This window comes from Phytophthora cinnamomi (assembly GCF_018691715.1).
Source record: "Phytophthora cinnamomi strain GKB4 chromosome Unknown Contig4, whole genome shotgun sequence".
Classification (NCBI taxonomy): Eukaryota; Oomycota; class Peronosporomycetes; order Peronosporales; family Peronosporaceae; genus Phytophthora; species Phytophthora cinnamomi.
Window position 1 is genome coordinate 301,014 of NW_027150937.1, and position 10,241 is coordinate 311,254.

At 60.1% G+C, this 10,241-nt stretch overlaps 5 protein-coding genes across 5 annotated transcripts; 3 read left to right on the plus strand and 2 right to left on the minus strand.

Moving 5' to 3' along the window:
- Nucleotides 1-127: 127 nt before the first annotated feature.
- Nucleotides 128-1,649, plus strand: IUM83_05287 (Berberine-like protein; the record flags this gene model as incomplete). The annotated part of the gene is made up of 2 exons (XM_067929417.1): nucleotides 128-1,078; nucleotides 1,146-1,649. 2 exons carry the CDS (start codon nucleotides 128-130, stop codon nucleotides 1,647-1,649), a joined length of 1,455 nt encoding a protein of 484 aa, XP_067799476.1.
- A 972-nt stretch (nucleotides 1,650-2,621) lies between these two features.
- On the plus strand, nucleotides 2,622-6,120 carry IUM83_05288 (DNA repair protein RAD5; the record flags this gene model as incomplete). Its single annotated transcript, XM_067929418.1, has 4 exons — nucleotides 2,622-3,401; nucleotides 3,478-3,876; nucleotides 3,945-4,077; nucleotides 4,139-6,120. 4 exons carry the CDS (start codon nucleotides 2,622-2,624, stop codon nucleotides 6,118-6,120), a joined length of 3,294 nt encoding a protein of 1,097 aa, XP_067799471.1.
- A 177-nt stretch (nucleotides 6,121-6,297) lies between these two features.
- On the plus strand, nucleotides 6,298-7,644 carry IUM83_05289 (DNA repair protein; the record flags this gene model as incomplete). The annotated part of the gene is made up of 2 exons (XM_067929419.1): nucleotides 6,298-7,215; nucleotides 7,288-7,644. The coding sequence occupies 2 exons, from the start codon at nucleotides 6,298-6,300 to the stop codon at nucleotides 7,642-7,644; spliced, it is 1,275 nt and encodes a 424-aa protein (XP_067799470.1).
- A 168-nt stretch (nucleotides 7,645-7,812) lies between these two features.
- Nucleotides 7,813-9,489, minus strand: IUM83_05290 (plectin-like protein; the record flags this gene model as incomplete). Its single annotated transcript, XM_067929420.1, has 1 exon — nucleotides 7,813-9,489. One exon carries the CDS (start codon nucleotides 9,487-9,489, stop codon nucleotides 7,813-7,815), a length of 1,677 nt encoding a protein of 558 aa, XP_067799652.1.
- Nucleotides 9,490-9,764: 275 nt separating this feature from the next.
- IUM83_05291 (Pleiotropic drug resistance protein 2) lies at nucleotides 9,765-10,217 on the minus strand (the record flags this gene model as incomplete). The annotated part of the gene is made up of 1 exon (XM_067929421.1): nucleotides 9,765-10,217. The coding sequence occupies one exon, from the start codon at nucleotides 10,215-10,217 to the stop codon at nucleotides 9,765-9,767; it is 453 nt and encodes a 150-aa protein (XP_067799653.1).
- Nucleotides 10,218-10,241: the final 24 nt, after the last annotated feature.

Genomic DNA, 10,241 nt, shown 5'->3' on the forward strand with positions numbered 1-10,241 from the left:
GCTGCAATCTCTTGAGAACAGGCAGTTTGGAAGGGAAGGTGTAGCGTCGGCCCCGGAACACTTATAACCACTCCCACATTTGCCCTCCAGCACGCAAGTCTCCAACAGGTCGAGCATAAGGCAAACCATGGTTGCATCGATCACCAGCGCCGGCCGGGCGATTTTCGCTCTTTGCTCCCTCATCGCCGCCCAGGGCGGCCTGGCTTCTGCCGCCGCGGCTCCCGTTGGCATCGGCTCGTGCCTCGACAAGGCCGGCATCGAGAACTCGGTGCCCAAGACCACGACCTGGACGATGGACATCCAGCCCTGGAACTCGCGCGTGAACCCTGTGCCTGCGGCTGTTGCGTTCCCGAAGACGGAGGCTCAAGTTTCGGCCGCGCTCAAGTGCGCCGCTGATGCTGGCGTGAAGGTGACCACTCTGGGTGGCAACCGCTCGTTCTCCAGCATGGGGTTCGGCCGCAACAACGGCGCCCTTATCATGAACCTCAAGTACCTGAAGCACCTCAAGTACGACGCGTCCACTGGCCTCCTGTCGTACGGTGGCCCCGTTATGATTTCGGAGACCGCGAAGTACATGTGGGGATTCAAGCGCACCCTGCCCCACGGCCGCTGCCCCGATGTTGGTATGACCGGTGTGGCCGCCTCGGGTTTTGGTACCCTCTCGCGTGCCGCCGGTACGGTGCTGGACAACGTTGAGGCCGTGCGTGTTGCCCTGGCGAACGGGTCGATCGTGGACGCCAGCGCCAAGCAGAACGCGGACCTGTACTGGGGTGTGCGTGGTGCTGCCAGCTCCATGGGCGTCGTGCTGGACTTCAAGATTAAGACGATTGAGCCTCCGTCGGAGCGCGTGACGAACTACACCATCGCCTTCAACAGTAGCGCCAAGCCGACGCAGCAGGACAACGTCAACGCTTTCCTCGGCACGCAGAAGTGGGCTCAGAGCGCGGACAACAACGACCTGCTGTCCATCCGCTTCAGCCTCAAGACCAAGTCCACGCTCCAGGGTTTCTTCTACGGTTCCTCTGACCAGGCCAAGACCGTGCTTGGGTCGCTCATGAAGAACCTGCCGACTTCGATGGTGCTCACGACGGGCGAATCCGACTTCTGGGGTCGGAGAACATCTCGACCCCGGCCTGGTGGAGCAGGCGCTTTCCCCCCGCCGCTACTTTTACATCACATCGGTGACGATCCCCAGCTCCACTCCTCTCGACAATTCGACGGCCTGGCAGCTCTTTTCCAGCACCGCGTTCGCCCCCGCCCTTTCGGACGCTACGGCCTCGGGATTCGTGGATGTCTGGGGCGGCAAGTACGCCAAGGGCGTCACGGCTGACGCTTCAGCCTGGAAGCACGACAACAGGTTGCACCTCATCCGTTGGGACATCCGTACCCCGACCTTCGACGTCAAGTTCGCCGACAGCACAATCACTACCATGCGCACCAACTTCTACAAGTTCGTGGATGCCTACAAGGCCAAGGGCGGCGCGCCCGGCGGCTTCACGACGTACCGTGACGAGCGGTGGACGATGAACGAGATGGCCGAGTACCTGTACGGCGGCGGCAACTTCGCCAAGCTGCAAAAGATCAAGACTAAGTACGACCCGAAGGAGATGTTCAACACCGACCCGCAGGCCATCCCCGCGCTGGCTTAGATGGCCAGATAGGTCGAAATTGTAGACACGTTCGCTTACAATTATGCGTGTGCGGTGAGCAGCTCCAGAACCTTGATCAATGAAATGGTGTGTGCTCGCGGTGTGAATCGTTACGTGCGAAAGTTTTAGTGATGCGCTTGTAGAGAAGTTCTTGGCTAGTTGTTTGTTATTGGTTCCACGTCCAGAGCCGCGAGGACTACGTTTCGCTGGATTGAACGCTCGTCCACAAGTTTACTGTAATCGTGATGTTTCAGAGATCCTCTATTTATGTCATGTTAAAACTATAGTGTGCTGGATTTTCTGAAGGCTGAGCCTAATTGAAGCGTTGTCTGGTGGTGGCCGTCCTGGGTTTGTAGTGCGCATCCAACGCTGTCTGAGGGAATCTTGGATTCTTGGAGAGAGACTTGTAAAGTGAAAAGTACCGGTGGGTAGGTAGTACTCGCTTGGCCGCAAGCTTGGGTATTGCCTGCATAAGTGATATGTCCTTCGATGTTGTGTGCTGTCATGTGAATGAATTAAACTCGTCAAAGAGTTGGCGACTTGCCGCAGAATCTTCCTCATGTGTCGTGCTTTGCAGGACTACATGAGCTGTGCCGAGTTACGTCGTCTCCTTGATGCACTGCTGTGCCATGTCGATGACTCTTCGGTTAACTTGCTCCCGGACTTGATAGTATCCCGATTGCTTCAAGGTCTAATGTCCGGTGGTGGTGCGTGTGCGTTGTTGTTTTGAGTGCGTTTGTTATAGTGTTTCTGGTCGCCAGAGAGACCTTGCCCCCAAGAATCCTTGATTTTTCCTAATGATATGAATTTGTAATGTCCAAGTTTGCAGGGAAAGCGGTCATCAATTGCCAATAAAGTTTATTACTGTAAAAATGAAAGAATGCATAGGTTTAGGGAAAATATGTTCGTGTTGGAAATGCCACTAACCGGAGGGTATGCTTGTTTCGAGTATTGGCGGCGACGTCCATTGCAATGGCGACCGCTGCGAGCGCGTGGAGCTGCTCGCGCTGCACGTTCGAGAACGAGCCGCGCGTGCGGCATTGCGCCATGTGCCTAAGCGCTCGTCCCGCTGCAGCGCCCGTGAAGGCGTCGACGGCGTCTCCAGCGCCGCCCAGCCGCAGCTCGGCCAAGAAGCCCAAGGGCAAGACGTCGTCATCTCCGTCGCTGCTCTTCGGCGTGGGCAGCTCGGCGGAGAAGGAGCGGCAGCGCGTGCAGAGGAAGCTGCAGCAGCTCAAGGAGCTGGGCATCGATCTGCCCGACGCCGACATGATGGCGCTGCTGCAGCGCAACTGCTTCAGCGTGCCGGGGGCCGCCTCCGAGTTCTTCGAGCGCCTGGCCCAGCGCGAGTCGGCGGCCAGCGGCGCTCAGCAGGACGAGGAGGCCAACCGCAGGCTGGAGCAGACGCTGCAGAGACTTGAGCGCGTGGACGCGCAGGACCGGAGCTTCCAGATGCTGGGCAAGACCACCATGCAGGCCTCCGTGAACCGCCAGGGCGTGCGCCTGCAGCTGGGGGACGAGCTGCTGCTGCACGCCGAGAACGCGGGCAAGAAGCGGCTGAGGCCGGGGATGTCCGCCAGCGCCTCGGCGTCTGGGGGCATCGTGCGGATCGCCACCCTGCAGCACTCGCAGATCGGGAGGCTGGAGAGGAACCTCGAGATGTTGCTGCACCCGCTCATGAAGAGCGGCCTGGTGAAGCTCGGAGCAGTCTGCGAGACGCCACCCGTGTCATCGCACATGTTCGCGTCGTTCGATGTACGTGGAGAGCTACTGCGTTGGTCTACATCTCTAGTGCGGTGTGCTGATTGGTAGCGTTGATGTGGGTGATCAGGTGACGGTTTTCGTGTACGTTAGCGTCAAGGCGTTCGACGTGTTCAAGGAAGGTGACGCGAACTTCCACCTCTCTGACCAGCTCTACAACCTGCTGCAGATGGTCAATGCAGCCGAGGCGCCGTCGCTGGACGCGCTGGCGTCGCGCTCAACTACCGAGACGGAAGATCCGTCGTCCCAGGTGAACCCGGAAGACCTGGACACTCTTTTCTCCGAGTGTGTGGGTGCAAACGACCTCCACAACTCAGCGGATGGGTCGGACACGGACCCATCTGAGCACCTCGTGCAGCATCTCAATGCGATTGAGCTGCGTGACCACCAGAAACAGGCGCTCCGATGGATGTTGTGGCGCGAGAACCAGCTTAAAAACGGTGTCAGCGAGCAAGAGAGTAACGACCCGGTAAGCACTTTTGCAAATGCCATGATTACCGCTACCTGTGTATTCTTTGCTAACCACTTCTCTTTCAGATGTGGGAGGAACGCCACTTCCGATCGAGGACCTCGTACTATGTAAACCCTTTTGAGAAAAGTGCATCACTGACGCGACCTGACCCTCCTGCTCCTTGCTTGGGTGGAATTCTAGCGGACGATATGGGAATGGGTAAGTTGTCCGCAGACTTGTCTTTGGAACGACTTGAGCACTAACGAAATTTTTTACGCAGGCAAAACGATGATGATGCTTTCTCTGATTGCATACCAAAAACACGTTGGTGAAGAGAAATCTGCTGGTGAGACCAACGACTTACCTTCCCGAGACAAACGGAAATCGACTGGTAAAACTCTCGTGGTTTGCCCGTTAAGCTTGCTTCACCAGTGGAAAAATGAAGCACACGAACGCTTCCTTCCTAATACGCTGAGCGTTTATGTGTACTATGGCGATGATCGCGACAACGGGACTGGGCTCACTTCGGCATCTTTCTGCAAGAATGACCTAGTGCTCACTACTTATGGAGTACTGTCAGCGGAGTTCGAAAAGGACGGTATCCTCGTCACAACGGAATGGAACCGGGTCATTCTCGATGAAGCCCATAGCATCAAGAACAGATCTACAGGCTACTTCAAGACGTGCTCTGCGATGAAAGCCACTCACAGATGGTGTCTAACTGGCACTCCGATCCAGAACACACTGGACGACATGTTCTCTCTACTCTGCTTTCTTCAGTATCAGCCCTGGTCTCGACTAGCCTGGTGGAAAAGAGTCATCACCAAGCCGTACGAAGAGGGTGATGATGTCAATGCGCTAGGCCGGCTGAAAGTGATTTTAACGCCTATATTGCTTCGCCGCACGAAGCATTCGCGGGACAAGCAGGGCAAAATGATTGTCCAGCTTCCTCCAAAGCACGTCGACCTCGTCCAGTTGGAGTTCTCCCTGGATGAGCGAGCCTTCTACCAAGCCGTATACGATAAAAGCAGGGCCGAGTTCAACGGATTCGTGGCAAGCGGCTCAGCTATGACAAGCTACGTCGCCATCTTCGCGCTGTTACTCCGACTTCGTCAAGCTTGCGACCACCCTTTGCTTGCGCTCGGGAAAGATTTCGAGCAAGCGTTGAAGCCCGACGACAATAGTGCAGACGCAGCTCCAGTCATCACCGCAAGGTCAGCATTTCAGCCGCAGCAAAACGAAAGCTCCGAAGCTTACTATCAGCGGATCGCAGCGCAGCTCCAAAAGGACATGCAGGCCAGCAACCGCACGCAACTTCTGGAAAATGGGAGTGGCTCCAGCGACAAGGACAGCAGCTCGGCAGGAGGCTTGACCACATCGTACATCCAAAGCGTGATAGCGCAGGTGGAAGACGGCTTGGAGTCGCAAGAGTGTCCTATCTGCTTGGACCCACCGCAGAACGCCGTGTTGACCCCGTGCGCCCACGTCCTGTGCGACCAGTGCCTTCGTGACAGTCTGGCGAATGATCCTGAGAACGGCTGCCCCGTGTGTCGAACCGTGGTCGACCTGGTAAAGGTGTTCAAGTTGCCGCCTCCTGGTGCCTCCAAAGCGTTGGAGGACGACTGCAAGACCGGCAACGCCACTGACAGAGACGGCGCTCCTGACGACAGGCGATCTGCTGCTACTGACGATGACGGCACGGGCTTCGAGAGCGCCAAGCTGCAGCAGCTGCTGAGCGACCTGAAGGCCGTCAAGCTGGAGAACGAGAGCGCCGAATCGCCCGACCAGAGGCGCAAGGTGGTGGTGTTCTCGCAGTGGACGTCCATGCTGGACATGGTATCGCAGCTGCTGCGGCGCCACGGCTTCTCGCACTGCACGTTCAACGGCGCGCTGAGCCAGGAGCAGCGCGAGCGCGTGCTGACCAAGTTCGCCAAGGACCCGAGCGTGGAGGTGCTGATCATCAGCCTCAAGGCCGGTGGCGTGGGGCTCAACCTCACGTGCGCGTCCGTGGTGATCCTGCTGGACCCGTGGTGGAACCCGGGCGTGGAGGACCAGGCCGTGGACCGCGTGCACCGCCTGGGGCAGACGCAGGACGTGCTGGTCAAGCGCTACGTGGTGAAGGACACGGTGGAGGACATGATCCTGCAGCTGCAGCAGCGCAAGGAGAAGCTGGCCAAGCACGTGCTGGTGGTCGCGAAGGCGCCCGACGAGCGCCGCAGCGAGCGCCTCAACCTCGACGACCTGCGCAGCTTCTTCCGCTAACTTGGCGAATCCCGTAGAGCTCTGCTACTGCTGTAGTCCATCAATGTCCATATACCCCTCACACACACGTAACGTAGCCATGTCCATCTTTGACTGATGCCTCGCGCCCAAACGGCCATTTTCAAATCGTCCGAGACGCCGCCCAAGACTGAAACAGCGACTGCTAGCCGAGCCACGATGGTCCTCACGCGCTCGCGCTCCAAGGCGGAGAACCAGCCCGTGTTCGTGGACGACAAGTGGAACGACGCGTACATCCAGACCAAGGACGAGCAGATCGACGCCATGCTGGCGGCCGACGCGACGCAGCGCGGCTGGGACGAGCTGGGCGAGGAGAACTCGGACGCCGCCGCCGACGAGGACGGGGACGAGGACGCGGACGAGGACGCGTGGCACTCGGACTCGGACTCGTCCGAGGACAACGACGACGACTGGCTGGAGCGCCCGCGCGCGCCGCTGCCGCCGCTCTCGTTCGCGCAGCGCTGGCTGGCGGGCGGCTCGGCGCTGCAGAACGTCGGCTGGACGCTGGCCGCGCTGGCCGTGGCCCCCCTGCTGCTGTACGCCACGCTGCCGCGCGGCGACGAGCAGCTGTGGCCGCTGCGCAGCCCGCGGCTGGCCGGCACGCTCACCAAGGTGCTGCTGAACCTGCTGACGCTGGCGGCGGCGGCCGCGGCGCTGTACGGCGCGTCGTGCAGCGTGGAGCCGCTCGCCGTGCACTGGCAGCAGCTGGAGCTCGAGCCGCCCGAGCAGTGCGGCGAGCGCCTGCTGCAGGGCGGGCGCGAGTCCGTGCAGGCGGCCATGGAGGCGCTGTCCATCGGATCGAGCCCCGGCGCGCCGCTCAGGCGTCTGGACGACGACGTCTGGACGCTCGTGAAGAGTCTGGATGCGCCCGTGGTGCGCGAGCTGGCGGTGCTCGCGGCGGGGGCCCTCGTGACGCTCACGTGCTTCCACCGACTGTGGGCCAAGACGCTGGTGCTGCTCGCGGCCTCTGGCTTCGTGGCGTTCAACGTCGCGACGGAGCTCAAGATGCAGCAGCGCGCGGCCGTCGAGATTTTCTCGCTAGATCCGACCTTCGCCTTCGTGAACGAGAGCATCTTTGTGAGTATTTTGCTGGTGATACTGCGGCACCCGGACGACGCTAACTCATGCTGCATTATGTGCGTTATGTAGATCGCCATCGACGGACAGAATCTGGAGGAGGGCGGATCCGTGGCCTGGGCGCCCTACTGGGGCGGAGTGCAGCAGCAACACGCGCAAGCGTGCCCCAAGCGATTCCCGCAGCAGCTCAGCAACGGCGGCGTGATGGTGACGTTCGGCCAGGTGAACGAGTACGTGCCGTGCTACCTCAGCGCGAAGGACACTGCCTCCGCAGTTATCGTCGACGGAGAGATCCAGCCTTCCCAGGCCTTCCAGTGCTTTGAGAGCATTCGGCTGCGTGTGAAGGACCAGAAGAGCGTGCCCGGCTGGTCACTGCACCAGCACCAGCAAGAGGAAGAGCCCTTTCCGACGGAGAAGCACGAGCTGTAATGTCGTTCTGTGCAATGTCTTGACAGTAGTTAGCCAGAGTTTCTTTGTGAACAACTTACGAGGACGAGTTGCATTTCCACGAGTCTGAATTTAAGATTTTCAATGAAGAACTACTATACCAAAGGAGACCCACCTCCCGATAGTTTACTGTACCAAACCACGCATACCTCAGCGTTTGGACGCACTGCTAAGATACCGCGAAGCTACATACACGTGCTTGGTGCGTTGGGCTTTGCGAGGTGTCGTCCTGACATCAACAGCGTCTGCTTCGCCTACCTCCAGCTTTCGCTTCACGATCGGCGCCACTGCTCCCTTTGCAGGTCTGTTCTCCTTCCCAACACTTGTCTCGGATGAGTTGCTGCTGCCGCTGCTGTCATGCCCAGTAGGACGAACAGGCACTGACGCAGCAGATCCGAGACTCTTTGCCTTCCGTGTTGCCATGCGCTCCATCGCCAGCTTTGCCTTCTCGTACTCAGCGCGGAATTTTGCGTTGTCAGCTTCGAGTTGCTTCTGAGCACCAAGTTGGCGCTTTGCCGTGGCTAGTTTCACCTTGTTCTGCTTCAGTGTCGCGGCCAGAACGTCACGCTTGTTAATCTCCTGCACGACGAGCGCCTTGAGCATGGCTGGCTCGACCCTTTGTAGCGGCTCCTCAATTGTGTCGTCGTATTCCTTTATCCGCAGCAACTGGACCAGTTCTACGTGAAACGACTTCATGTACTCCAGTTCCTGTCTGTACTTGTCCGTCTCCTCTTGCAGAGCTTGCTCCCGACAGCTCCATGTCTCTTCTTGAACCTGCAGCATCTCCTGAGACTCTTTCGTTAGTCGCTGTTCGGTCTCCTCCACTGCCTGTTTCTTCTTGAGCAGCTCGTCCTCCACGGTCTTTTGCTTCTGAACCAGTTCCTCCTCCAACGCGCGCATGGCCTGCTCCTTTTCCCTCAACACATCCTCCCGCTCCTCCAGCTCCTTCCTCATGTCCTCGTTCTCCGTCTCCGCCTGGATCGCCCTCTGGGTGCTCTCAACGGCCACCAATTTGGCCGACTCCAAGTGCACGCGCAGCGTGGCGTGGTCCTCTGAGAGCTTCACGAGCCTCTGCTTGGTGGCGGCTTCGGCCGCTCTGGTGTCCCTCAACTCGGCGTCCACCTTGGCCGCCTCCTCCTGCCGCGCGTGGGCCTCTCCCCTCAGCGCCGCCGCGTGCTCCTGCGCCCTCTGCAGCTGCTCCTGCAGCTCCCGCACGTCCTCGCGCGTGGCGCCCTCCTGCTCCCTCATCTGCGTCTCGAAGCTCTGGCGCGTCGCCTCCAGCTGCGCGCGCAGCTCGCGCGCCTGCACGTCCGTCTGCTGGGCCTCCCGCGCGCGCTCGTCTCTCTGCTGCTCCGCCTGCCGCTTCTCCTGCGCGAGCGCGTCCACCCTGGCGGCCAGCGTCGCCTCGCGCTCGCCCGCGGCCTGCAGCTGCTGCTCCAGCTCGCGGCGGCTGCCGGCGGCGGCCTCCGCCCGCGTCTCGGCCGCGAGCTGCGCGTCCTGCGCGGCGGCGGCCTGCGCGCGGCTGAGCCTCCAGGCCTCGTCCAGGCGCAGCAGGCCCTGCATGGCCTTCTGGTAGCGGCCGTCCAGCGCCTGCAGCTCCGCCTCGCGCGCCTTGAGCGCCTGCTGCGCCTCGGCCAGCGCCGACTGCAGCGCGAACGCCTCCGCCTCCAGCTCCGCCGCCGTCGTGTCGCCGCCCACGCGCAGCCGCAGGCGCTCGCGCAGGTGCGCCGTCTCGATCTTCATGTCCATCAGCTCGCGCGCCATGCGCTCCGCCTCCTGCTGCTGCGAGCGCAGCCCCGCGGCGGCGGCGGCTCCACGCTCCGCCATGAGATATTCTACTGGTACTAGAATATTTGAATATGATACTGAATATTTTACTATTAAAATAGGAGACGGAGTGAACAGGTTTTGAATTTTAAAAAAGGCCGCCCTTTTTTTGACGCCAGTCCTCAAATTCGGCAACAGCAACTTGTTTTATTTAACGAAGAAACAAAGCAAACCACGTCCGAGACGCCACGCATGAAAAAATGAATACATGTATAAGATTTGTCACTAGAAGTGCAGTCACTTCGTGCTAGCTACGAATGCATATGCGCCGACGCCTAGGCGGCGGTCGTGCTGAGGCCGCTCTGGCTGGTCGGCTGACGCGTCGTGGACACCCGCTTGGTGCCGCGCGGCGACGTGACTTCCGTCGTGATGACCGTGAAGTCTCCCTCGACAGTGATCTTGCGAGTCGTGGTCGAGCCAGCGGTGGTGCTGGACTGGGTCCTCGAGGGTGACGAGTAGGAAATCGTCTTGGTCGTCACGGGCGACGAGTACGACGTCGTCGTCGACGTAGCGCTTCGTGTCACCTTGGCGGCGGGAGGCGACGCGAACCCCGCGCTCTCGCTGCTCGCGGACTTCGCCACCTTACCCGACTCGGGAGACGCGTAGGCCGTGATCTTCAGACCTCTCGTCGCGCTCGTCGGCTGCGGAGACACGAAACCCGCAGCAGAGCTCATTGGCGACCCGAACGGGGACCTCATGGGAGAACCCTGCGCGAAACGGTGCTTCATCTGACGCCGGAGCGGCGAGTACGA